Below are 27,252 nucleotides of genomic sequence, written 5' to 3'. Positions count from 1 at the left end.
CTGTGAAGGCACTTGATAGTGACCATGGCATACATCTGGCTGCTGCTGTTGTCTTCAGGTAAGACGCTCAGTATGTTGTTTTGAACATGATAGGGATGTTTCAGGAGGAGACTCCTGTTCAAATATAAAAAGAATTGTGACATATGTGACAGTATTTATGACGTGTTTCATATTTTTTTGGTCATTATTTTTCTTTGTTCTTAATGCTGCTTATGGTAATTGCCTTAATCCCTTTAGTTGTGTACTGTTGTGTTTCTGCCACAACAATGTATTCATTCAATGATAGAATTAATTTTAATATTATTTATCTTCTCATCTTCTTCACCTATTATTAGTATAATTGTTTGTTTGGTTGTTCAGAGAATGAGAGTATGGTCGTCATATAATATCACGCGTATTTGGTCTTGACATTGCTGTTTTATCCTTACTTAAATTGTGTTCAATTGAGTGGCACATTTTTGCAATTCCTAATTTCAAATGTTCAGATGTTGTCATGGTTGACAACAAATGATAAATGACGTTTTCCTCCATATCTCACTTTACCGGGAAAAAGAAGTGTTGACCATGTTAGCGAATGAATAAAGCCTCAGATAACCCAGGTCTTGTTACCCTCCTGCTGAAGTGGCCTGTGTACCCGAGAAGCACAAGAGGTCCCCCCTGAACCAGCTGACCCGGACCCTGCTGCGGGGCTACGACTCGGGGGTCCGGCCCGTGCAGAACTGGACCAGCCCAACCGTGGTCTACATAGACCTCATCCTGCAGTCCATCCTCAACGTGGTACACACTTAAACAGCTTCAGCATTTACAGATGCATGTTTAGAGATTACAATTCAGATTAAAAACTGTTTCATCGCTTCAATACATAAAGAGAGACGTGTGCCAGAAGCTTATATGGCCTTGTAGGATTGTAGTGCTATTATACACTTATTTAATTCTTCCTTTCAATCATTTGTCACTTGATTCATTCATCCAGTCCTTCCTTCTTTACTTCATTTTACCTAGGATGGAAAAACCCAGAGCCTTACCACATGTATTTGGTACAGACAAGTAAGTGTATTCTAAATTCTTATTCTAAGTTATTTCTCTATCAAATATAAGACTGTTGGAACTGCAGTATGGTGGTGCCTAATGGAAAGTGATTGCATTCAGGATAGGTGCCTTCATGTGTGCATTGTTGTGCGTGCAAGTCTTTCGCTGGGAGCACAGCATTGGTTGCGCTGACCTTTTCAATAAGAATACCTCATTGAAAATGGATGTTTGCTTATATGCACCGATGCAAGCATGTGCATGTTAATGTATATCTATCCGTCTCAGTCACTTTCCATTTGAGTCTAGGGAATATAAAGACTGTATTCTTTCCTTACAGATTGCTGTCAGCTCTCCTGCTGAGATGTCCTTAGATATCATTGTGTGTCTTTCTGTGCTGCTATCAGATCTGGACAGATGAGTTCTTGGTGTGGGATCCTGAGGAGTTTGATGGAATCACTGAGATCTCGCTGTTGTCAGATGCCATCTGGGTACCTGATGTTATCGTCAGTGAATTGTAAGGGGGAAAAAAAATCGAATAATAATTGTAAAGTGGGGACCCATGCATGCACATAGATGTAAAAATGGCCTATTTTTTCATACAGCTGAATCTGTATTTCAATTGCAGACATTAAGGGGGGCATCACACAATTGGTGTTTCCAAGTAGCTTGTATATGGCGTGACCTGCATACAAATGCAGTAACCTTCTTTTCCTATGTCCTGAATTCAGGTTTTAGTGTTTAGTGTTACTCTTCAATAGCAATGTCCCAATTGAATGACATTGTAGCTGCAAAGGTTTACAAATTCAAGGCCAGCTGAATGTTCTGGGTTCCATCGTCCGCACTCTCTAAGCATCCTCAACAATGATGCCAAACCTTTACCTAGCTCCTGAATGACATGTGTCTGTACGCATTATCCATCGCTTTGCATGAATTGCGTTGGATTAATAGTAAGCCATTCAATAACGTTCTCCTGGTGTATGTTTTGGCAGCGTGGATGAGGGAAAGTCCCCTCCTATCCCCTACGTCTACGTCAACTCCTCTGGGCTCGTGAAGAATTACCGGCCCATCCAGGCTGTGCTGGCCTGCAAACTGGAGCTATACGCCTTCCCGTTCGACAAGCAGAACTGCACCCTCACCTTCCGCAGCTGGCTCCACTCAGGTCCTCTTTTCAAGGCTTGTATTTTTAGAGGGAGAGAATTGCAGAGGGATTTAAGAATAAATTCCACACAACGGACAACTCGCACACTTTTAAGTGAAAGTCTTCATGTGAGACCAGAGGGGGGGCTCAATTCTGATATATTTTTTCACCAGTCTTAGTTTTACTGAGGTGTTGGGTTACTCTTTAAAGTGACCGAACAAGAGGGCACGTAAGCCCAATCACGGAACACACAATCATAAATGGTGTAGATCTCACTCCCTACACGGCTGAACACAATGTGTCCATCCCTCCTCCAACCCACTTTTCCTCCATCCTCTCTAATCCTGTGCTTCTGGCACGACCTTCCACCATCCCTCACCCCCACACACTTCTATCATGCAATTGAGCAGCCGCTTCTCACTGATTTCCTTTCCTTTATGCCACTGTAACTCCTCCCCTTTCACCTGATTGGCCCGTGCCTCCCGTGTCCCGCCTCCAGTGCAGGAACTAGACCTGGCCCTGTGGAGGAGTGCCGAGGCCATCGCCAGCGAGCAGACAGAGTTCATGAACGACGGGGAGTGGGAGCTGCTGTCCATCCCCTCTCACTACTGGCAGCTCCAACAGGCTGGGGGGGAATACGCTCACATTCAGTTCAATGTGCGTAAGGTCTGCAAACATTTCATGTTCCCTCTTAGTAGTGTACACGCTTTGTCCGCTCATGCAGAGCACAGGGGGGAGAATGTCACTGAGTTAAGTGTTTTCCTGAGGTCGACTCAATCTACTGTATATGGGGCCTTAGTTGACTTTGAAAATATGCATTTAATAATTTTACATCACACACCCCCTGGATGATTTTGTGTTATTAATGAGAATGAGGTTTGGTCTTTCTTAAGATTCATCATTGTTTGTTTTAGCTGCTGATGCAAATTACATTAACAAGTGAACATTTAAGCTTCACATTAAAGCATGGCTCATACATCCACTTCTATTTTTTTGGATCCTTCAAATTAAATCCTCCACTGTAATCTATTTGCACTCCCAATAAGTCTGTAACTGCCTTGTGATGAATGTAATTGCTTATCGATGGCAATGTTAAACCCCTGGCCATCCGCAGGCCTATCTCTCTCCCTCCCTCCCTCCCTCTCGCCCTCGCTCTCTTTGACTCTTTCTCACACTGTGTAGGCGTTTAAGCAATTTGCTGCAAACCCTCATGGATTCTGGTAGTGAGCTAATGCTAAAAGATGGGACTGGGGTGGTCTGGCTTGTAAAAAGGACTGTGTGTGTGTGTGTGTGTGTGTGTGTGTGTGTGTGTGTGTGTGTGTGTGTGTGTGTGTGTGCGTGTGCCCGTGTGCCCGGGTGTGTCTGTGTGTCTGTGTGTCCGTGTGTTTGAGAGAGAGACAGAGAGAGAGAGAGCAAGAATGAGACTGAGGTGGGTGGGGGGTTAAGAGAAAGAGAGAGGGGCTATAATGAGACTGTCTCAGTGGCTGGCTGATCAATGGACTACTTGTTAGTGGCGAGGGGAAATGGGCTCACGGCCCATTGCAGGTGGAGATGTAGTGAGGGAGGCTGCGGAGCTGAGTGCGATGGTTTGGCAGCTCTTTACTCTGCTCAAAGGGCTAAAGGCTTTCAGTTACGGTCCTCTCCCTTTACTCTTCGCCGGGAGCTGGCCCACTGGTAAAACTATGCTGATTGCGTGGAGATATTTGGAGGACTGCAGAACAAGGTCAGTCATGGGTGCTATCAGGCACGGTGACACCAGTGCCCAGGATGAGGGATATTATTATCGATGTTCAAAGAGCCATAGCACACATCTCTTAAAATTATGAAATACGGCAGGACACAGAGGTGCATAGGGAAATGGTTGTGTCAGTCCTGTCATGTTTTTTGCCCAAACCATGCACTTAGCATCTGGTTTCAATCATTATTTGCTCCACTGGGCTGCTATCTATTTGCAAAAATCAAAAAGGGGTGACTGAAAGAACAGGTAGACTATTACTTTGTAGTCATTTCATTTCGACCTCTACCTTTTTGGTTTATGGGTTTTGGGTTTAAGTTTTCGTATTAGGGTTCGGTGTTTGACTTTAGCGTATGGTTTAAGTGTTTGATTTTAATTCTAGGGTTTGGTTTGAGGTCAAGGGTTTGGTTTAGGGGTTAGGATTTTGGTTTATAGGGTTTGTTTTTAGGGCTGAGGTTTGGTTTCAGTGTTAGGGTTTAGGGTTGGGTTTTTTGGGTAGCAGGTCAGGGTTAGGGTTCTAATACAGAACTCAATACAGGATTCTGTATTAAGGTTTAGTTATGGGAAGATTGTAGGGTTAGGGTGTAAAAATAGCAGATTATTAAGTAAAAGGGTTAAGCCCTAACCCTACTATCAATATTCATGCTCAGCAGGACAGTCAAAGATAACACTGCACTGGAAGAATTGTGCAGTGGTCAATGCTCATTTCCAGGGTCACTTTCAGGTGCTGATCAGGCGACGGCCGCTGCTGTACGTGGTGGGTCTACTCATCCCCAGTATCTTCCTCATGTTGGTGGATGTCATGAGCTTCTACCTGCCCATCAACAGCGGCACACGCGTCACCTTCAAGACCAGCACTCTCCTGGGATACACCGTCTTCAGAGTCAACCTGATGGATGAGCTACCTGCCACCGCAGTCACTACTCCGCTCATAGGTAAGCACTTGGCATGCTGTCAGGGCTGCTTTTGGCTCGGTACGTCTCGTAAATCAACCAGAGTTCCAGTGTTTTCTTTTTTGCATTGCTTGTTTGTCAGCGAGGGCCCCATCACTTACCAGGATGGATGAATGGACAAATCGGCTCATGTGATTAGTTCAGCATTTATTTTAAACATTGCTCTTTCTTATTTGTTGCAAGTAACAAGTATGTATATATATATATATATATATATATATATATATATATATATATATATATATATATGTATATACATATTATACATATACATATATATATACATATTATACATATATATATATATATATATATATATATATATATATATATATATATATATATATATATATATATATATATATATAAATAACTATATATATATACATAACTATATATTTTCTATGAACATAAATTTATTAGAATCGATTCTACAATATATTCTATGCACTGTATATATCCAAAGAACCCAATGCGAACCCAATGCCCGGTTCTCTTCCTCCTCACCCCCTGATTCCCAGGGGTGTTCTTTGCGGCCTGCATGGCCTTGCTGATGCTGAGCCTTGCCAAGTCCATCCTGGCCATCAAGCTGCTGCACCACGGGGAGACGGAGGTGCGGCAGATGTCGGTGTCGGCCCAGCTGCTGGACCGCTACGGCTCCCTGGGCCAGAGCTTTGCCGAGAGCATCTTCACCACCGCCTCCACCAGGACGCTGGATGACCTCGCCCTGCAGGCGTCAGGAAGTGAGTGAGCGGCAACAGGAACACAAAAAATGAACTCCTTTACATTTATTTTTTATTCGTTTTCATAAATAACAATTTTCTCAGATTGACTTCTCCACGTAAGTGTGTGTACAGCTCTACATTCAGCGTGAGAGGGGTGTTAATATACAACATCGTAATTGTAGTTATAATGCGATGCAACGTTATTGCAATCTCAACACATTGGCTTTGCAACTACAGAGCCAACGTGTTATAGTGTCGAAGATCCAGACACTCAAAACAAGAACAAACAAACAAAAAACGTATCACAGTTTAAAAATGATTTTTGTGTTCCCCATCTCTATTACGCTAGGCTTTGGTTTCGACCGCCTCCCGCCCCGAGAGAGTCCCGTGCTGTCCCTGGAGGATCTGTGGGAAGGTCTGAGCTCCAGGCTGGACTGGATCCTCCAGGACCTGCTCTGCCTGCGCCTCGCCCTCGCCGAGGGGGAGAGCGAGGACGTGGCCCAGGGCAAGTGGCTGGTGCTCTGCTCCAAGGTGGACCGTGTCCTGTTCCGGGTGTACCTGTTCATCCTGGTCCTGTACACCTCCACTCTGGTGCTGCTCTGGCTCAGCTGGGGCCTGGCCTGACAGGTGTTTAATGCAAAGACTGTATGAGGATTTAAAACATATACACATGTGTAAGTGTTTAAATCTAAGACTGTATAAGGGTTTGAATCATAGACTTCATAAGGATTTGAACCATAGACTGTATAAGGGTTTAAACCATAGACTGTATAAGGCTGTAAACCATAAAATGTATATGGGTTTAAATCATAGACTGTGTAAGGACTTAAACCATGGACTTTATAAGGATGTAAACCATAAAATGTATAAGGGTTTAAATCATAGACTGTATAAGGATTTAAACCATTTATAAGGGTTTCAAATTCATAGACTGTATAAGGATTTAAACCATAGACCTTATAAGGATGTAAACCATATACTGTCTAAGGATTAAAACCATAGTCTGTATAATGATTTAAACCATAGACTGTATAAGGGTTTAAATCAGAGACTTCATAAGTATTTGAACCATAGACTGTATAAGGATTCAAACCATCTACTGGATTGTTAACAATGTTAAAAGCCCCACTTAGCCGCTTAGTTTAACCCAGCGTTCACCACAGCTCAAACCACCTATATGTCTATGTCCCTGGTGCTCTCTGATATTGTGACTGTATCTATATATGTCAGAATTGTAATGCAAATTATATTCTTTCCCTGATTGTTAACTAATCTGTTAATAAAACAGTGTCATCTGTATCTGTGATTCTTATTGTGTTTTGTGGAAGCCATAATAAATGTGTTTTATAAATTAACAGTTTACCTCACTGGAACATAAAAGAACTTGAGGACGGAGACTTCAGCATATTAGGGTAAACATGTCGTCATATGTAATCCCTAAATAAGAAGTGATAGACGTCTCAATGCAGTGTTTTACAAAGATAAAACAAACACATTGATTTTGATCCAATCTGCATAATACATAATTAATAAATCACAGCCACTCAAGTGTGTGCTTACCCAACCTCTGCCGGCCCCCTAAACCAATCAATAGAGACCATTTGGAGCACTGGGTTCGTAACATCCTACCCTTGTGGCTTCCTAATAGCTTTGAGAAATGAATAAAAAGGCACTTCACAGTAGTCTCCCCCTGTGGGCCTATAATTTTTCCACATTACCGGCATACACCTCCAGTGGATTGTGTTACATAGTGTAAAGTTATCTGGCAGGGGAGACCGCGCTGAAACAACAGAGGTACTTCCCGTCAGTGCAATTAATAACTTTATTAATCAAGGGCTAAGATGTACATTCATGAATAGACTGTGATATAAATCGGCCCATTAGCCAGACAGATTTGCCATGTTTCTCGTTTTGCCACAGAAGTGTTTTTTTTAAGTGTACTACAATTGTAGGCGGCTTCAATACTTTTTGCTTCAATATTTTTCTCTACAGTGGCCAATTCATACAGTGCCAAGTGTTCAAATCATGTATAGGCTGGCACATTTTCAGGCTTGAACCCAGAGATATCTCTTATGATGTGTTAGAGCTGACCAATGAGCCATCTGAGCATACCTCGTCTCTTGAGGACATCACCTCCTTCAACTCTTCACTGTCCAACACAAATGTTTATTTGAAGCATATATATATATATATATATATATATATATATATATACACACACACATATATCATAAGGACTAGTAGTACAAGATGTAGTATTTCCCCAGCAATAAAAACGTGTTTCCACCTAGAAAATATTTTTTATATATATATATATACATGCACATATATATATATATATATATATATATATATATATATATATATATATATATGCACATATATATATACACACATATATCATAAGGACTGTCGGTTTTTATTGGTCGTCATGAAAAAAAACATAAGGGGTAACACTGTCGTTTTTTATTGGTTTTTTATTGGTCGTCATGAATAAAAACATAAGGGGTAACACTGTCGTTTTTTATTGGTCATCATGAAAAAAACCATAGGGGTAGCCCTGTTGTTTTATATTGGCCGTCATGAAAAAAAACATAGGGGGTAACACTGTCACTGTTGGCCGTCTTTATTGGTCGTTTCATGACGACCAATAAAAACTACAATGTTACCCCTTATGTTTTTTTTCATGACGACCAATAAAAAAACGACAGTGTTACCCCTTATGTTTTTTTTCATGACGACCAATAAAAAACGACAGTGTTACCCCTTATGTTTTTTTTCATGACGACCAATAAAAACCGACAGTGTTACCCCTTATGTTTTTTTTCATGACGACCAATAAAAAACGACAGTGTTACCCCTTGCGTTTTTTTTCATGACAACCAATACAGTGTTACCCCCTATGTTTTATTTGATAAATATCGACAGTGTAACCCCATATGTTTTTTTTCATGACGACTGATAAAAAACAACAGTGTTAGCCCCTATGTTTTTTTTCATGACGGCCAATATAAAACGACAGTGTGACCCCTTATGTTTTTTTTCACGACGACCAATAAAAAACGACAGTATAACACCCTAGTTTTTTTTTCATGACCGCCAGTAAAAAACGACAGTGTTACCCCTTATGTTTTTTTTCATGACGGCCAATAAAAAACGACAGTGTTACCCCATATGTTTTTTTTCATGACGACCAATAAAAAACGACAGTATAACACCCTTATGTTTTTTTTCATGACGGCCAATAAAAAACGACAGTGTTACCCCTTATGTTTTTTTTCATGACGGCCAATAAAAAACGACAGTGTTACCCCATATGTTTTTTTTCATGACGACCAATAAAAAACGACAGTGTTACCCCTTATGTTTTTTTTCATGACGGCCAATAAAAAACGACAGTTTTACCCCTTATGTTTTTTTTCATGACGGCCAATAAAAAACGACAGTGTTACCCCTTATGTTTTTTTTCATGAAGGCCAATAAAAAACGACAGTGTTACCCCTTATGTTTTGTTTCATGACGATCAATAAAAAACGACAGTGTTACCCCTTATGTTTTTTTTCATGACGACCAATAAAAAACGACAGTGTTACCCCTTATGTTTTTATTCATGACGACCAATAAAAAACGACAGTGTTACCCCTTATGTTTTTTTTCATGACGACCAATAAGAACTAATGTTACCCCTTATGTTTTTTTTCATGACGACCAATAAAAAACGACAGTGTTACCCCTTGCGGTTTTTTTCATGACGACCCAAGAAGAACAACAGTGTTACCCCCTATGTTTTTTTTCATGACGACCAATAAAAACTACAGTGTTACCCCTTGCGGTTTTTTTCATGACGACCAATAAAAAAAGACAGTGTTACCCCCTATGTTTTTTTTCATGGCGACCAATAAAAAACGACAGATATTGTGTTTCCCACAGCATTTTAGCCGCGATCTCCAGTAGGATAAGCAGAGTGCACTCCACTGCACCACTGAGGCGATGACAATACACCATAATCAATCATCAATAAAGAGGATATACATGACATTAAAATGTATGTGTGTATTTCTATTATTTCCGTTATGTTTTTTTTCATGACGACCAATAAAAAACGACAGTGTTACCCCTTCGTGTTTTTTCATGACGACCAAAGAAGAACAACAGTGTTACCCCCTATGTTTTATTTGATAAATATCGACAGTGTTACCCCTCATGTTTTTTCCATGTTGACCAATAAAAAACGACAGTGGCACCCCGGTCGACATTTTTGCGGGGATCCAGACCTGAGCTGTTTAGAGTGTTAACCTCCGAAAAAATCAATGCACCATCAAGACACAGAATAAAGCCAACACAATGGTTATACTTGACTCTATAATTCGCATGAAATAGAGATAAGAGTCTTCCAACAGAGGACATCAACCGGACTTGAACCCCGGTCTCCAGGGGGTTAGCTCACAGTTCTCTCCACTTCCCACTGAGATTTGTAATTTAAATATGTCTGTGGTTATACATGACAGTGTAATAGACATGATAGCATTATGTTTGAAATTAAAGGTATTGTGTTTTCTACAGAATTTGAGCCGCGGTCACCAGTGGGTTAGGTAGAGTGCACTCCACTGCACCACTGAGGCGATGACAATACACCATAATCAATCATCAATAAAGAGGATATACATGACATTAAAATGTATGTGTGTATTTCTATTATTTCCCTTTTGTTTTTTTTCATGACGACCAATAAAAAGCGACAGTGTTACCCCTTATGTTTTTTTTCATGACGACCAATAAAAAGCGACAGTGTTACCCCTTATGTTTTTATTCATGACGACCAATAAAAAACGACAGTGTTACCCCTTATGTTTTTATTCATGACGACCAATAAAAAGCGACAGTGTTACCCCTTATGTTTTTATTCATGACGACCAATAAAAAACAACAGTGTTACCCCTTATGTTTTTTTTCATGACGACCAATAAAAAACGACAGTGTTACCCCTTATGTTTTTATTCATGACGACCAATAAAAAACGACAGTGTTACCCCTTATGTTTTTTTTCATGACGACCAATAAAAACGACAGTGTTACCCCTTATGTTTTTTTTCATGACGACCAATAAAAACTACAGTGTTACCCCTTGCGGTTTTTTTCATGACGACCAAAGAAGAACAACAGTGTTACCCCCTGTGTTTTATTTGATAAATATCGACAGTGTTACCCCTTATGTTTTTTTTCATGACGACCAATAAAAAACGACAGTGTTACCCCTTATGTTTTTTTTCATGACGACCAATAAAAAACGGCAGTGTTACCCCTTATGTTTTTTTTCATGATGACCAATAAAAAACGACAGTGTTACCCCTTGCGGTTTTTTTCATGACGACCAATGAGGAACAACAGTGTTACCCCCTATGTTTTAGGGGGTAACATGAGGGGTAACACCGTTGTTTTATATTGGCCGTCATGAAAAAAAACATAGGGGGTAACACTGCCGTTTTTTATTGGTCGTCATGAAAAAAAACATAAGGGGTAACACTGTTGTTTTTTATTGGCCGTAACATAAGGGGTAACACTGTACTACTAGTCCTTATGATATATGTGTGTGTATATATATATATATATATATATATATATATATATGTGTGTGTGCATATATATATATATATATATATATATATATATATATATATATATATATATAAAAATATTTTCTAGGTGGAAACACGTTTTTATTGCTGGGGAAATACTACATCTTGTACTACTAGTCCTTATGATATATGTGTGTGTATATATATATATATATATATATATATATATATATATATATATATATATATACACACATATATCATAAGGACTAGTAGTACAAGTACTAGTAGTATATGTGTGTATATATATATATATATATATATATACACACATATATCATAAGGACTAGTAGTACAAGTACTAGTAGTATATGTGTGTATATATATATATATATATATATATATATATATATACACACATATATCATAAGGACTAGTAGTACAAGATGTAGTATTTCCCCAGCAATAAAAACGTGTTTCCACCTAGAAAAAAAAAAATAAAAAAAATATATATATATATATATATATATATATATATATATATATATATATATATATATATATATACACACACATATATCATAAGGACTAGTAGTACAAGATGTAGTATTTCCCCAGCAATAAAAACGTGTTTCCACCTAGTAAAGCATCTTAAAATGTAAAATTTCAACATTTGAAATAGATTTAGGCAATTGGAATTTAGGTCACTTAAAATGAATGACAAAAGCTCTAACAGGCAGAGGAATTACATTTTTGGGATAGGGTTATGATGCATGCATTATACACGTATTCATTTTATATAAAAGGTTATCAAAAGGTTTCAAATGGGACTTGTAACCTTGTCACGCGTCCCATAAGAGCCATCTTTACCTTTATATTTAAGAAGATTTTCCTACCAAGGATATAAGCTGGCCCCATAGGCCTACTATAACTGTCACTGAATGGGAATCAAACCACCAACCTTTCTCCTGGGAGTCAACTATAGAAGAGACTTTTATTTTAAATTTCAATAAAGGAGGAAAAAGCACAAAAAATATAACATTGTGCTTTTATACACAATTATAATACTATTCAGTCTATGCTGCTGCCCTGTCAGGCTTGAACCTAGAAACATATCAAGGTTGGCTTTTGTCTTTTCAGACTAGGCCTATGATTGAAGTATATTTCCCCACAAATATCTTAACATATAACAAGAATAGCAACACTTCCGTACGCTTACAAACTATCTCAAGCGGCGAGTCCTGCCTAGAGGAGGACACACCCTCGTGGGTCCAACGACGTCACATGGTTTTGGACCAGCGAGCCAGCAGCACAGAACAGCAGCTTGATGCTTCTGTAAACACAGGTAGGCTAAAGATTACAAAGTGTATAGCTTAGAAACTTTTAACAGCAAAGAATCAATTTTTCAAACTCGTTCGAAATACGTCAAACCAACTCCAGAATGAGACTTTCGGTACCATGGACAGCTCTTGTTTTCCTCCTCGTTCAGGGCGTCCTACCAGCTTCTCCAGGTACGATAACCAAACCAACACTGGGGTTGCGATGCATTTCCAATACTTTTAAACCTTCATGCATGCCAAATACATCCCCTCTACTACTTTCCAATAGTTAAAAAGATTGGCAACAGCATGGGACGATTTGCCAATGCCACCTTGGTGCGTCTGTCCGAGTTCCTGAGCGCTGGGTACAAGAAAGGCGTTCGACCCGTGAAGGACTGGCGCGACTCCACCTCGGTGGCGATCGACCTCATGATTTACTCCATTCTCAACGTGGTAAGTTTTTATCACTTCAATGCTGTCAATGTTACGATTATTGCACGCTACATAAGTTAGGACACGCATACCCGTAAACCCAAACACGTTGGGATCGATGTCGATAACGTGTTTAGCTCTGATGGATTAACACACAAACACGTTGTAGGAACTTTTATGTCTCATTTTGGTTTTTCGACCCCGTTATTTTAGGATGAAAAGAACCAGGTGTTGACAACGTACATCTGGTACAGGCAGGTAAGTTATTGAAAACAATTCCAGAATACCAATTAAAAAATGTCCAAGCAATAATGAAATCACATTGCAAAACAAAGTATGTATTTTCTTTCCATACGACTACATACTTATTTGTTGTGTTGCATACATTAGGCATGGACTGATGAATTCATGGTCTGGAACCCAGAGGACTTTGATGAGGTGAAACAAGTCTCTATTCCAACTGCCAATGTGTGGGTGCCGGACATACTGATCAACGAGTTGTAAGTATCCTGTGGAGAAGTTTAGGGCCAAATATAGACCATCTCGTTACAGTACCAGGTGTATACTAGTGTAGGTAAATAGATGAGGGAGAGTACAACACGTTTATTTATAGTATTGCATGTGTCAGATAAGAAACAGACTGCTCTGTGTCAAATTACTGTGGATAACAGTAACATACTAACATATGTATAATATAACAATTAGAACTACATATATTTACAGTATAAAATAACAGCTGACTATTTGTACAAACTGTTGAAATGCTGTAAATCAAATAATAGATCAATTGTGGGTGCAGAATGTATTTTTGAATAATATTTCATGGGAATATTCAAACACAGATTGAAGGGTACAGCCAGTAAAATGTCCCACCATGTTGTAATTAGTCACCTGAATGTCCTTTACACTCTGAGAAATCTCTTTGCGTGTGTCGGTCTCCCTCTCTCTCCTCAGCGTAGACGTGGGCAAGTCCCCGGATATTCCCTACGTCTACGTGACCCACGAGGGCCTGGTGAGCAACTACAAGCCCATCCAGGTGGTCACCGCCTGCACCCTCAACATCTACAACTTCCCCTTCGACGTCCAGAACTGCAGCCTGACCTTCCAGAGCTGGCTCCATACCAGTATGCTCATTACCACTTTCATTCCATTTTGATTGTGTTGAAGAGTATTTTTTCTATCAATCCACCTATTTACCATAGAGTGAATACCATGAAGTCCCTGGAACAAAATATAAAACTATAATAAATTGTAAAAAATCTTTGTGAAAACCCCCAAAAAACAGAATTTCTCTTGTAATCTAGGCGTATAAATAATTACAGCAGGAGATGTTAAATTATATAGATGTCCCAAATGAAGTCCAATATGGATATTTTTTTTAGATTAGGGAGTTCCTAACCTTATTGGACTGGACAAACCCTGTTATGTCAAACCCTGTGGATTTCTCTGTTCCACACAAACGTTTGAGATCTGAGGTTGAAAGAACCTCTTTCAGGACGGCTCCCGGGCAGCAGCGCATGTTGTGATCAGCATGCACGCACATGCACATTCATCCATCTGGGCCGTTGTTTTGAAGTTTATTTGAATCTGGACACATATCATGTATTTTGATCAGTGAAATAAGAATGGGGGGGGGGGGGGGGGGGGGCGATATCCAAAAGAAGACACAAGGGGAATACTGATGTTCAAAGATGTTCAAAATACACAAAACTCTTTTGTGTAGGTTTACAAATTGTCACAAATGTTTTGCACAGGAATATTGTAACCATTATGATAATTCCTTAGTTTCTATTTGTTCCCATATGATAGTGAGGTCTGCTGCCCACACATAGCTCTGTTGAGACGCCTCTCTCTGTAAAAGAGGAGAATCAGAACGCCAATCTACTCTGTCTGTGAAGTCAGATGAAAGAAACAACAACGGTTTGATGTTTTCTCGTAGATCATTCCAAAAGAAAGTCACGTTTCGCTTGACTTATGCTATGTCAGCACTGCTATGTTGACAAGGTTACATGTTGTCAATCTGATTATGCCTGGTGTGCTTTTAAAATTGGGTTTAAATGTCATCACATTTTTGCCTACCTACAGATCTATCCAAGTATTTTACTGGACCCATCTATCTGCCTCAATATATATATATATTCTGTGTCTTGTTTCAAAATATAAAAACAATTTGTCAAAAAATCAATACTCGATTTCAGGCCTAAAAATATAGGGAAAAGTGTTATGAGTTCAGAGGGAAAAATATTTCTTTACAAAATAAAGTCAAGGCAACAAATTCATGCAACTAAAAAAAATTCAGTATTTTTTCCTAACAAACCGGCTTGATTATAAACGTCATTAACTCTGCCTATTGCTCTCTCACTATTGGCCTTATTCATAGTAGCCAGTTGGTTTCAGAAACCGTCTAGAATCTTTCGGGAAACCATAGAAACTCAATCAACATGCATCTAAATGCTGCCTGGGGAAATGGAACGCAGAACTAAAAACAATGCATCAATTAGTTCATGGTTCACCCAAAAGATTCAAGAAGGTTTGGTGAATAAGGTAGGTTGCTTCGCTGTCTGGTCGCTTGTGCCTCCCAACTGCAGTCAAAGACATCAACATCACACTAATGCGGAGCCCCCAGGAGCTGAAGGAAGACCACAGCCTGTTCATGAACCAGGGCGAGTGGGAGCTGCTCCACGTGCTGTCCGCCTACAAGTCCTTCAGCCTGGACAACGACGACTACTACGCCGAAATGAAGTTCCACGTGAGCTCTTTGATAATCAATTTATTTTATCCAACCTATTCCGCCGATTTCGCTGCAGAAAGACAGAGCATAGCGACGCTAAGGCTAAAAAAGTGTGTCACTTTTTGAGAAAATCTGTGCCGTTGTTTTGAAGTTTATTTCAAAACAACGGTAGGTGCTAAGGCAAAAAAAAGTGTGCCACTTTTTGAGACAAATCTCAAGTGACATGCTTTCTTTTACATCTAATGCTAAAAAAACAGAACTTAAATCTTCTAAACGTTCTTTTTAAACACAAAAAAGTAAATGCTATGGCACGTGTTTAACTTCAGAAGGGCAAATTCACTCCATATTGACCTCCCTCCATTTATCGTATGATTTGAAACCCTTTAAATACACAACCCTTTCCTACCCTGGTCAGGTGGTGATCCGGAGGCGGCCGCTCTTCTACACGGTGAACCTGCTGCTGCCCAGCATCTTCCTGATGGTGATGGACATCGTGGGCTTCTACCTGCCCCCCGACAGCGGGGAGAGGGTCTCCTTTAAGGTGACGCTGCTGCTGGGCTACTCCGTCTTCCTCATCATCGTGTCTGACACGCTGCCCGCCACCGCCATCGGAACCCCCCTCATAGGTACGTGGAAGTTAAGCCGTTAACGTCACATAACGCTTAGAATGATGTTCGTTGTTTTCCAACAACGGGACAGCCGTTTATGCTGCTTGTACCACAGTTACCAACAATGATACAATATTAGTTTTTAATTAGTTTTAGCTTAATAATCTAAATTAAAACTTGTTTCCACAGTGCATTGAGCTTATTGTTGTATTTGCAGTACATAACAAAGAGCTCTTAAAACGCAGCGGTTTCCTGTTAATGAAAAATCAACCAATTCACAAACCGATTAATGTTGTGTGCTACCTCTTTCCAGGAGTTCTGTTACAGTTTCTTTCCACACAATATTTGCACAACGGGAAAGAACAATGTCTTCGCCAGATAATATCCATAAAATTGACACTTGATTTTTTCCTGTAAAGAAAAATGTAGAAGGCACAGCTGTCATTTAAATGAGATTAGTATGTCTATCAGAGCCTACACGATAGGCACTCTCTCTTGGCTATGGAGAAATTTTGCAGACACTAGCAACCAAAGCGATTAACAGTGACATTTTCTATTCGATACATTATAATTAATGCGCACGGGTTTACAATGCAGTTGCATGTTGTATCTAACATGGCCCCAGGTACAATGTGGACCTTTGGGTCTGACTCCCAGTGTGAGTCAGACCCTACCTGCTCCCTCCTGCCTCCTCCAGGCGTGTACTTCGTGGTGTGCATGGCGCTGCTGGTGATCAGCCTGGCCGAGACCATCATCATCGTGCGCCTCGTGCACAAGCAGGACCTGCAGCGGCCCGCTCCCGACTGGCTGAAGCGGCTGGTGCTGGAGAAAGCCCCCGTCCTCTTCTGCATCCACACCAAGCACCGCCTGTGCTCCATGCTGTCCACGCACTCCTCCTCCTCGTCCTCGTCCTCGTCCTCCTCCTCCCAGGCCGCCTCCGACCTGGAGCGCTTCAAGGAGCCCGGCTATGGGAGAGGTGAGCCAGGGGGCATGATTGGAGGGGTCGTTTTGTTTTAAAGGGACTTCAGAGTGAATTGAATGGTAGGGGAGGTGAAGAAAAGAGAGAAGAGACGTTTTCGAACGTTCAGTCCTCCTCCCTTATGATACACGCCTGTTCCCTGAACTGGCAAGCTCGCCGCTCGATTGCCCTGGAATGATCCACATTTCATCACATTGCCGCAGAACTGCAATCGAGCATGCAATGACCATGCTTGCAGCCATTTGAACCTGAGAGTGACTTTATTTAATAATAATTTAAACTAAACATGACTTATTTGTTATTTTTAGGATATAACAATCATCATTTTTGTTTTATATATGTATTCTGAATTTTTCATATCTGAAAAGAAGATATCCCCTGAGAGCGTGGTTAATCTCAGTCCAACTCCGGCTCAACAGACGACTGGTCTGCTCTCCGTGTATTCCAGGGCCCTGCTCTCTCCACCACACCTGCGAGATGGGCCACACGGGCCTTGTCGGGCTCGACGGACTGGGCGGCCCCCCCACCCCCCACCACCACCACCACCACAACCACCCCCACCAAACCGAACGGGACGGGGGGGGTCTCCTGGGGGGCCTGGGCGTCCCGCCGGTGGTGGACAACATCCTGCAGGAGGTGACCTCCATACGCCACTTCCTGGAGAAGAGGGACAAATGCCGGGAGGTCGCCAAGGAGTGGCTGCAGATCGGCTACGTGCTGGACGTGCTGCTGTTCCGGGTCTACTTGGTTGCCATGGTGGCGTACAGCATCACGCTCGGCACCCTGTGGTCGGTGTGGCAGATCGTCTGAGGATTACGACTCTTTAGCGCGCCGAGCCGAAGCGCCCTGCTCCGCCGAGGTTGTATGGAGCAGCAGGCCAACCGTGTAGCGCTTGGGGAGCCCCAGGGGGGCGTCGGGGGGTACAGCGGTTAGAGAGTAAGAGGTGTCATTACGGCCGCAGGCTGCTTTACTTAGTCATGCACACATGTACAGTGCTCTAAGAAACAGGGGAGGACAGATGGAGACGTGAGCATCCAGGTGGGATGTTAGTGCATAGTATACTCGTCTTCACCTATTCTTGTATATTATTGTTGCCGCCGGATACGCTGATGTAAGATACTGGGGATGAGCATAACGACATGTTAGATGACTGAATATCTCAACATTAACAAAAAAGCAACCACAACGATATTCCATAGGAATTGTTCTGCTGGGTTAGAAAACAGTGTTTGGAGAATTATACACACTGTACATAACTAGTCTGACGCTCAGGCTGGCTTAAGCTAACTCTGGATATAATTCATGCTATTCATTAACTTGATCAACCCGGTTTACCTATTAAAACCAACAAACCGTATTTTAGCCTACTATTTAATTTTGAAATCAAGAGAGGAAATTGGTTGTGGAAGGGCAAATGACGTGTGTACTTATTACCTACTTAACTTAACAGTGTTGTGTCGTGTTGATACAATCCATATGTTAATCCTGGATGTGAGCCTTTCTATTGTGCTGAAGACGCAGCCATAGCCTCCTGTGTTCACAAAGAGTTGTACAATACTCAATATATTCTTAAAAAAAATAAAGGCTTTTCTTCCCCAAGCTTGCTGACATGCTTCCAAAAAGTCAAAACACAGGTCAGTTTCATTACTTTGAATTAATTAACATTCAAAAATACTTAGTTGAGGAAAAAATAACTCTTGATAAGCCATACTTATGTGTCCCTATTGTATCAAAGACTTTCTGGATATTGGTAATTAGCGCATAAAAGAGCCATCATAATGAGGCACTTTTGACATGGCTGTCAAAAGTGTATCATTATAAGGTACAATGACTTTCAATTGCTTTTATAATTTTTGCATAGCAGTTTCTGCTGATTTCCTTTGTGAAAGCTTCCAGTAAAGTGTGTGGTTAGGAGTGTATGTATGCGTAATCATGTTTTGAATGAATAAAAATACATGAATATGATTCCATGCCTATGTAAGTGCTTACAAAGTCTTTCTTTGTAGAAGCCAATCATGTGTTTTTACGTTGGAGGTCATTCACCGGAGAGAGAGAGCGAGAGAGAGAGAGCGCGAGAGAGAGAGAGGCAACAAGCACAGTCAGGAACGACATAGACGGACAGACGCAGAGAAAAAGTCATCAACAACAATACAACCTTAACAGTATGTTTACACATGGACCCAAAACATTACAATTCATAACACCAAGGACTCTGTCTTCCATTTGGCTCCAACCTCTGTGTGTCCTCCTATTAGGCCGTATCCTACACGCGGCACCCCATTCTGGCGTTGTCATTTATAAGCCATTAAACGCACTGCAGCTCTCCACACCAGTGGCACGGCTCACCCACCCACAGCCTCATCCATTTGCCGACTCCAATTCCCTGCTAACAACGGCCTTGGCCGCTCACATGAACTCACAGTAAAGATTAGCATGTAGCTCTGAAAGCATTACGACGGACGAGACGCGGGATTCGTTAAACCGTATTGACAATTCCTCTACATAATTAAAGTAAAATCTGCTGTGCAGTAAATGGGTGCATTCATCCCGAAAAAAATCCATCGGGGGCTCCACAGGGCATGGAGAGGGAACACGGGCCCCATGGTTTGAAGGGGAACGGCCATTACGCCGACGCTTTAATGGATCCAGGACCCTGATGTTGCGTTGTGTCGTAAATGTTCACTTATCGTAAATGTGAACTTATGATATGGTTGGGTTTAGGTTTGGAAGGTTCAACTTAGTTAGGGTTAGGTTAGGGTTACTAATTTTGCACTCCTGAAGCAAGAGAAGGTCAAATTAAAAATGTAATGTAATATACACAAACACATCCAAAGGGGTGTGCAGCCTACTATTTTATTGCACATAAACAAACAGGCCCCCTTACTTTCAATGGCTGCTTAACACATTTCACCATCAACAACAAACCCTTTAATTTATTGAAAATGGTGTTCAGTTTTATTTTTCTTCACTGGAAGATTGCCACCCCTTTCGTTGGATAAGTATAGTGATAATATATTTTTTTCAAAATACAGAGGGATTTCTTTTAAACGTGCACATATGTGTTATTCTCTCACTGTGGTAGCTCAGCTATCAGCTGCACACCAATAACAGATAGGTCTTTGATGCTGCCATGGTCTTCTCCTGAGTAAAACAAGTATTACAAAGAAGAATCCCTGTTGAACATGTGAGAGCCTTTATATTATTAATACTCCGAATAACTTGTCATTATGCTGCTACTAATTGTATTTATATTCTAATCCTACCTCTTGTGTGGGGTGCTGGGTGGTGGAATGAAGGAATAATTCCCCAGAGTAAACAATTTAATATTTTTTCACTGTAAGACACTTACAACCTGTTTCACAAATCATAAAACAGGTTGCAGGTTGATGAAACACCCAAGAGAACAATGCAATCGACCTAAAAGAGACCAGCAGAGGAACCGGTTGATAGGTTAGTGCCGCGGAGAGCCGCTAGATGGCGCCCTCACCTGAGGATGGTCTGTTTTCATTGTACCACTGTTTTTTATACAGTAGGAATACGCTCAATTCTTTCCAGCTCTTGTAGCAGGCAATATCTTAATGCCAATCATTGTATATCGGACTACAGAAAACATCAACAGGAAAACAAAACAAAATAAATAAATGCAGTTCATCAATAAAGAAATCGAAATATTGATTTGTAATACTATTAATAATAATACACATATTATATATGATCTTAATTTTTCTTTTTCATTTTCAATACTGAAACATGAGTTGTGGAACTTTCTTAAGGCTACTCAGACGGCAACAGAAGGGACATGGCTTCTTGCCAGAAGACAGAAAGCATCGTTATCATGTATTACAGTAACAAATCCCATTTACCCTAAGAAATTGATGATTACATGTTGTTCGCCTCTTCTGAAATGTGTGACTTGATGAGAGGGGTGTGTTTGTAGAAGGGCTGCACATTGAAGAATCCAATCCAAGGGTCTGGTCTGGTTATGCTGTCAACTAAGAAAAGAGACAATAAGAAAAACTACAAATCATTAGAGCCGCTCAAATTAATACTTATTTAAGCCAGCAGTTTGTGTTTGTGTCTGTGTGTGCGTGTGTTTGTGTATGTGCACACGTTTGCGTGCGCATGTGTTTGTGTGTGTGCATGCGTGTGCGCGCGTGTGTGTGTGAAAGCCGGCTACCCCCTACAGATCCTAGCTTAGCTGACATGACAATCCGAGAGGAATTTGGACACGACCGGACACCACCCCCTACCTCTCTGATCACCTCCCCCCCCCCCAAACACACACATACACATACAACCCCCCCATCCATCGAGTGTGGTCTCTTTCACAAGGGCCCAACTGTCCTCTCTCTCTCTCTCTCTCTCTCTCTCTCTCTCTCTCTCTCTCTCTCTCTCTCTCTCTCTCTCCCTCTCTCTCTCTTTCAGATCATATCTGGGTCAAAGAGCAACTAAAGATGGGACCCCTGGGTTCCTCACAATGGCCATTCAAAACACACACACACACCCGCACACACACACCCAAACCCACACACACACACGCCGGACACACTAGCCTTCCAGTGGTCAATACAGTTACCCTTTTTCGTGCAGGACAGGAAAACCATCCACGGGAAAAAAGAGAACAAGGAAGTCTGCAGGACATCAGACAAACCTAAACATCCTCACAAATCACTTGTCTGTTTTCCTTACACTCCTCTTCGTTCAGCTACTGCTTTACTCACGCAACAGCTGACCAATCGGGGGCAAACGTGCATTTCAAGAAATATTAGTGCAAAGGTTTCATGACTTTTGACCAATCTCGCGTTTCCTCCCCATGTGTTTCCCTGTGACACGCGGCAGGTTCGAATGAAAGGGAATACTAGACATCAATATTTATAAGGTCGTTGGACGTGGATATGAAAAAACGCTCTGGCCGGGAAATCCCCCATTGGGGACTTTTTGGTTGTATGGTGGGCTGCCAACAGTCTGCTGCCCACCATGTTCCTCTGGGTCTCGGTGGTCGAAGGCATCATGCCTTTCAAACGATCCAAATATGCGGTTTGAAACGTTCAAGAGGAAGGAAAGGTAGTCTAAGTCCGATACCATACTTTAAACCCCCATATTGTCAGCCTCACAGCCTAATTGCCTAAGTCATATTTTAAGGTTCATCTTGTATTTAGCGTCAAAAATGCATAAGTCAAATAGATGAAATAGGCAGATCATGATTATGGAATATACAAAGCACTTGGATTGGTTGAGGATATAGCCTACGAGGCACAATGAATCAGCAGTGTTAGGAGAGTAGAGTCAGGTTAGCAATCTCATTTTGGCCTAAATATGAATGATGATATGCTTCAATGCAAAGTCTCTCTGATAGACTGAGAATGGACTGGAATGGCATTATGAACTTGAGCCTATCCTGATATATTGTGAAATACCCCATTGTTATGGTGCTAATCTATCCATATTGCCCATCCCCACCCGTCACCATCATCACCCCTCACACATCACCCAACACAAACAGCACCCCGGTGACACCCCGGCTCCCAGCCGTCCCCCCTGCTGCACCCTGGATCGTGGGGGCTCCCATGGGGATCAGAGTGTGAGCGTGACGACTCATTGTACCTGACGCGACTCCACGCTTCGGCCAGGTTAGCGGGGCAACAGGGGAACACACGCACTGCCACTTCATGTTAAACACTGCATAGAGAAGGAGGAGATGAAGAGAAAGAGGAGGAGGAGGAGGAGGATGAGAGAATAGGAGGAGGAGGAGGAGGAGGAGGAGGAAGAGCAGGGCGTTCCTCAGTACTCCATCCAATGCTTAACCGCGCAGGGCAGGCTTTAGGGAGACTTCAATTTGACTTAAAGGATATCTCTGCAGCGCCTGCAATATCCTATGCTTTTCCTCCTCAATTGCAAGTCGTTTCGGGTTAGGCCAAGCAGAGCAGAGTGAGGAGAAGCAGGTCCATTACTCTGCGTCGGTATTGAGTTCCTCAGAAATCAAGTGTAAATACACAATGTTGTACGGACTGGAATGCTATGTCGAGGAATCTCAGCGGGGGACAGTTTGGTGTGTTTATAAACAGCGATGGTGTTTACAAGCCCAGTCAAGTGTCTACATATTTCGGTGTGTGGATGGGAAGCAGTGAGTATAGTGCAATCTCTGCAAAGTGTTTTGAGGTCACGGCCGCCTATTTGTCAACCCGTGCGCCGATACTGCTCAGGACTCTGGGAAAGCAGCACAGTTTCCAAGGAACGTTCTGGATTATTTAAAAATTCACTGACTGACCATAATTATCAATTTATTTAAAGATTTGGTAAACATCTAAGCTCTGCTTTCTTTGCTCCAAAATGGATTTAAATGTATGAGTCATTATAGTATTTTTTATACCGCTTTATAGCTCATTGAAATATTAAGAAGAATTCCGACATGTTATCAGGCCTTGATCAAATCTTTTTGTGCATTGATAATGATGCTGTCTGTAAATCAGCCTTTTTATTTGGTACTTCACCCACTTCAATCTTATAAAAATTAGGATGAACCCTAGATGGATTTTAATAAACCAAATAAAATAAAACATTTTCAGGTATATACACATATGTTATAGCAGCATCATTTTCCTGATATTGATGAACAAATCTTTTTTTATTTTTCATTATATTTGTTCATGTTATGAATATTGTACATATAATCATTGTTATATAAAAGCTCTATAAAAGAAAGACAATCAACTAAAAACCAACGGAAACTAACTCATACAAATACAAAAATAATAAGAATAATCATACTAATACAAATAATTAATTATATCACATGATTGCTTTGGCAAAATGTTTTTTAAATATATTTTGTACCGGTATGTTACATGTTTATATTTAATAAGTAGCCCTGATTTTAATGATGTACACTTAAAAAGGTTATTTCATAAAAAGTCTTGAAGTTTTTATTTTAATTGCAGATACTGCAAGCTGCATCTAAATGTTTCTGGGATTAACCAAAGAGCAGCTTCAGTTCAATGTTGTTCATATGGATCAGACTGGATTTCCTTTAATAGCCAGAGGAAATGAATATAGCAAAAACTAAGCAACATATTTTCAATGATTATATTTACATTATCATTAGTGCAGATGTTTCGATTTTGTCAATTATTTAATTGAATTAAAAAACGTCAACATGTTTTTAGTGGAAATGAACACATATCAACAAATACACACTTGACATTGAAGAGAGGCGATATGTCTTGCTTCTAAAACTTTTATACGCTATATCTGAATGTGCAATAGCCTACTAAAAACACTTTTTGTTCAAATTTCTTGGAGCCCAAATAAGAGCCAAGACAGACAATCTGAAGTCTAAAGAGAGCACAATAAGACGTTTTGTATTTAATATAATGAAGATATTTTAGTACGTGAAATTCGTGAATACATAAATATATCAACCGCAACAGGATAAAATGTCTACAAATACAACTGATCTACAGCTAGTATTCTAGAAGATTAAATGGTGTATGTGTGCTTATATTCAGTACCGAAGGCACAACAACATTGAGAGAAGAGAAGAGAACCTGCAGCATTAAATCCTTTATTTTTCCTTTTTTATTTTTTTTTCACACTCCATCAGAGAACACTGAAATGTTACAAAGAGATGTGTCTTACTCTACGTGGAAAGAAAAAAACAAAAAACAAAAAAAACAACAGATCATCCTTTTCATTATCAACAGACATGGATGTTGCCATAGATTGGTGGCACAGCTTAACAGGAAACAAACTGCCACAGAAATAGCATTGTCTCTAGAAAAGACACAGGACCTTTGCAAAGCTCAAATGCAAATTTAATACAACCAAAAATAAAATTAAAATAAAAATGATAACGGGCACCTTCTAAGATTAGGCTAAGATTAGGTGCTGAGGTAGACGAAAACTATAAAAATTCAAATCATAATAAAAACACTATTTTTTTTACACAGAGCAATTTTGACTGGCACTTGTGCTGTCACAAAAAATGAGAGGGGGAATATAGCACAGACAAGCCAGAAAAAAAAGAGAAAGAGAGACAGAAAGAAATAGATACGAAGCTTTGTTACATAAAAAGCTGTGTTGCGCTTGGTCCGATAGGGCAATTGGTCCTCAGTGCTAATATTTAGAAAAATACAATGTCTTAGTGCTTTACTTACTCTGTTTTTTGTCTTTTTATTTTTTATTCCTTTTTTTCTGTAGACCTCAAATGGCACATGCATGGCAACACGGCATGAAATGGCTACTTGTTCTAGAGACATCAACACCAAAACACAAAAGTGCCAGCTCCAAGGGATGCCAGGATTACCACCAGGTTTTCACTTTGTCATCACAATCTAATTGTATTTTTTTTAAGAAAAGAAAAGCACTTTTACCAGCAAGAGAGTTAAAAAAACAAGCAGAAGGGAAAGTTACTCCCCTGTGCCAACCTGCCGAAATGGAGTTATTTTTAAATTTTGTTTTCAAGAGCAAGCAAAAGTTATAGTCAGCAAACCTGTTGCTGACATGGGGGCTTATAAATGTTAAAGAAACATACAAAATTATGCTAGACTTACTCAGTCAATATGCAAGCAAGCCAGCCAATATCAGTGATAGGGCATAAGAAAAAGAGAAATCACAAATAATTTCTTTACATTTTTTGAAAACATTCTCCATGTTGTATGCTTTTGGTTTGGTTGCCAATACTAGCCGAGACATGGCGGGAAAAATATGGTATACAGGATTTTTCCACCAGAATCCCAACGTTTACGGTGGGGAGGTTGGAAGGAGGGGCAGTGAGAAAAGACACTGAGACTCTTTCCAGATTACCAGATCAGGTTATTTTGCATGGTTTCTTTTGTAAGAGCGTCATGACATCCCTAGGGTGGCTGGAGACACCGTTAGTCTTTCTTCTGAAAATACAGAAACTAATATAGATGGACATTTTTGAACAATTTCCATTTTTAGGCACAAAGATAGTACATAAACATCAGAGAAAACACTGAGGGAAGAACTATAGAAATGCCAACGCACTATGTATAGAATAATCTTTTTTTTCAGAGGAAAAAAAAAGTGGCATAGAACATCATTTTATTTTGTGTCTGATCGGATTAGTGCATTTTTCACTAATACACACACACACACACACACACGCTTGCACACACACACACACACACACACACACACACACACACACACACACACACACACACACACACACACACACACACACACACACACACACACACACACACAAAGACACTTTTATGCACTCGCCCACACAGAGAAAGTAGAAAACATTCATAGAATCACAATAGGAACAACTGATCAGCTCTTGATATATAGTGGCTTTTACACTGGGACCCGGACACAACGTACTATTACAGGATGGATAGTGTGTGTGTGTGAGGGCGGAAAGAAAAAATAGACCCTAGTCATCACAGTGTTTTGAGATTTAAAAATGGCAAGACGCAATAGGAAAAAGCATCTCCTTACTTTTTTTCAAATACAAGAAAAAAAAAAAAAAAGTAACGCTGACAATCAAGTTTGATTGAAAAGTCGCAAACGACAAGTACTTATTGGTTGGCCGGTAGCAATGGCTCCGCCCACCCCTCCCTCGCCAACCAATCGAATGTCTCCCCGCCTTCCCTGCCCTGCTGTCATTTGAGGAGCTTTTTTATATATATTTTTTCCTTGAATGAAAAATCGATATTCCTTTACACTTTACAAACACACACACACGCACACATACTCACACAGTTGTGGCGGATAAGACGTTAGTCCTTCATCTACAATGCGATTGACATCCAGGAAAAGCAACACTCAAGTACAACATGTTCCACGCACATACATTGGGTTATGTCCGACAATATCAAGGAGGAGCAAGGCTAAACCATTTACACCCAGAGGGACCAAAAAACAAGAGACATTATAGGCAATAAAAAAAAACAGGAAATACAAATATTTGTGCCCTGCTGATACCCTCAACAAATGGGGAAAAACAAGAACCGACACGGAATACAAAAATATCACAATATTTTATAATAGCTATCAA

The 27,252-nt window shown here is 40.5% G+C and overlaps 2 protein-coding genes across 2 annotated transcripts; both read left to right on the top strand.

Moving 5' to 3' along the window:
• Window positions 1–24: 24 nt before the first annotated feature.
• On the top strand, window positions 25–6,204 carry htr3b (5-hydroxytryptamine (serotonin) receptor 3B). Its single transcript, XM_056594847.1, has 9 exons — window positions 25–58; window positions 623–777; window positions 1,003–1,047; window positions 1,434–1,543; window positions 2,019–2,188; window positions 2,667–2,824; window positions 4,627–4,837; window positions 5,377–5,598; window positions 5,930–6,204. Exons 1-9 carry the CDS (start codon window positions 25–27, stop codon window positions 6,202–6,204), a joined length of 1,380 nt encoding a protein of 459 aa, XP_056450822.1.
• A 6,236-nt stretch (window positions 6,205–12,440) lies between these two features.
• htr3a (5-hydroxytryptamine (serotonin) receptor 3A) lies at window positions 12,441–18,035 on the top strand. Its single transcript, XM_056594846.1, has 9 exons — window positions 12,441–12,501; window positions 12,765–12,928; window positions 13,121–13,165; window positions 13,298–13,407; window positions 13,862–14,031; window positions 15,496–15,656; window positions 16,054–16,264; window positions 16,944–17,229; window positions 17,828–18,035. The coding sequence occupies exons 1-9, from the start codon at window positions 12,441–12,443 to the stop codon at window positions 18,033–18,035; spliced, it is 1,416 nt and encodes a 471-aa protein (XP_056450821.1).
• The last annotated feature ends 9,217 nt before the right edge of the window (window positions 18,036–27,252 follow it).

The sequence above is a fragment of the Gadus chalcogrammus genome, chromosome 7 (genome assembly GCF_026213295.1).
Source record: "Gadus chalcogrammus isolate NIFS_2021 chromosome 7, NIFS_Gcha_1.0, whole genome shotgun sequence".
Taxonomy (NCBI): domain Eukaryota; kingdom Metazoa; phylum Chordata; class Actinopteri; order Gadiformes; family Gadidae; genus Gadus; species Gadus chalcogrammus.
Note: the sequence above shows the minus strand (reverse complement) of the source record. Positions and strands in the feature narration are given on the sequence as shown.

What these genes read in the sequence shown, in the direction of transcription:
- htr3b (XM_056594847.1), top strand. Translation starts at nt 25, where the DNA reads ATGGCATACATCTGGCTGCTGCTGTTGTCTTCAG. An exon ending in CATGTATTTGGTACAGACAA is followed by an intron (nt 1,048 to 1,433) that starts GTAAGTGTATTC and finishes TGCTGCTATCAG; the next exon opens with ATCTGGACAGATGAGTTCTT. An exon ending in AGTCACTACTCCGCTCATAG is followed by an intron (nt 4,838 to 5,376) that starts GTAAGCACTTGG and finishes CCTGATTCCCAG; the next exon opens with GGGTGTTCTTTGCGGCCTGC.
- htr3a (XM_056594846.1), top strand. Translation starts at nt 12,441, where the DNA reads ATGGTTTTGGACCAGCGAGCCAGCAGCACAGAACAGCAGCTTGATGCT. An exon ending in GACATACTGATCAACGAGTT is followed by an intron (nt 13,408 to 13,861) that starts GTAAGTATCCTG and finishes CTCTCTCCTCAG; the next exon opens with CGTAGACGTGGGCAAGTCCC. An exon ending in CCAGAGCTGGCTCCATACCA is followed by an intron (nt 14,032 to 15,495) that starts GTATGCTCATTA and finishes TCCCAACTGCAG; the next exon opens with TCAAAGACATCAACATCACA.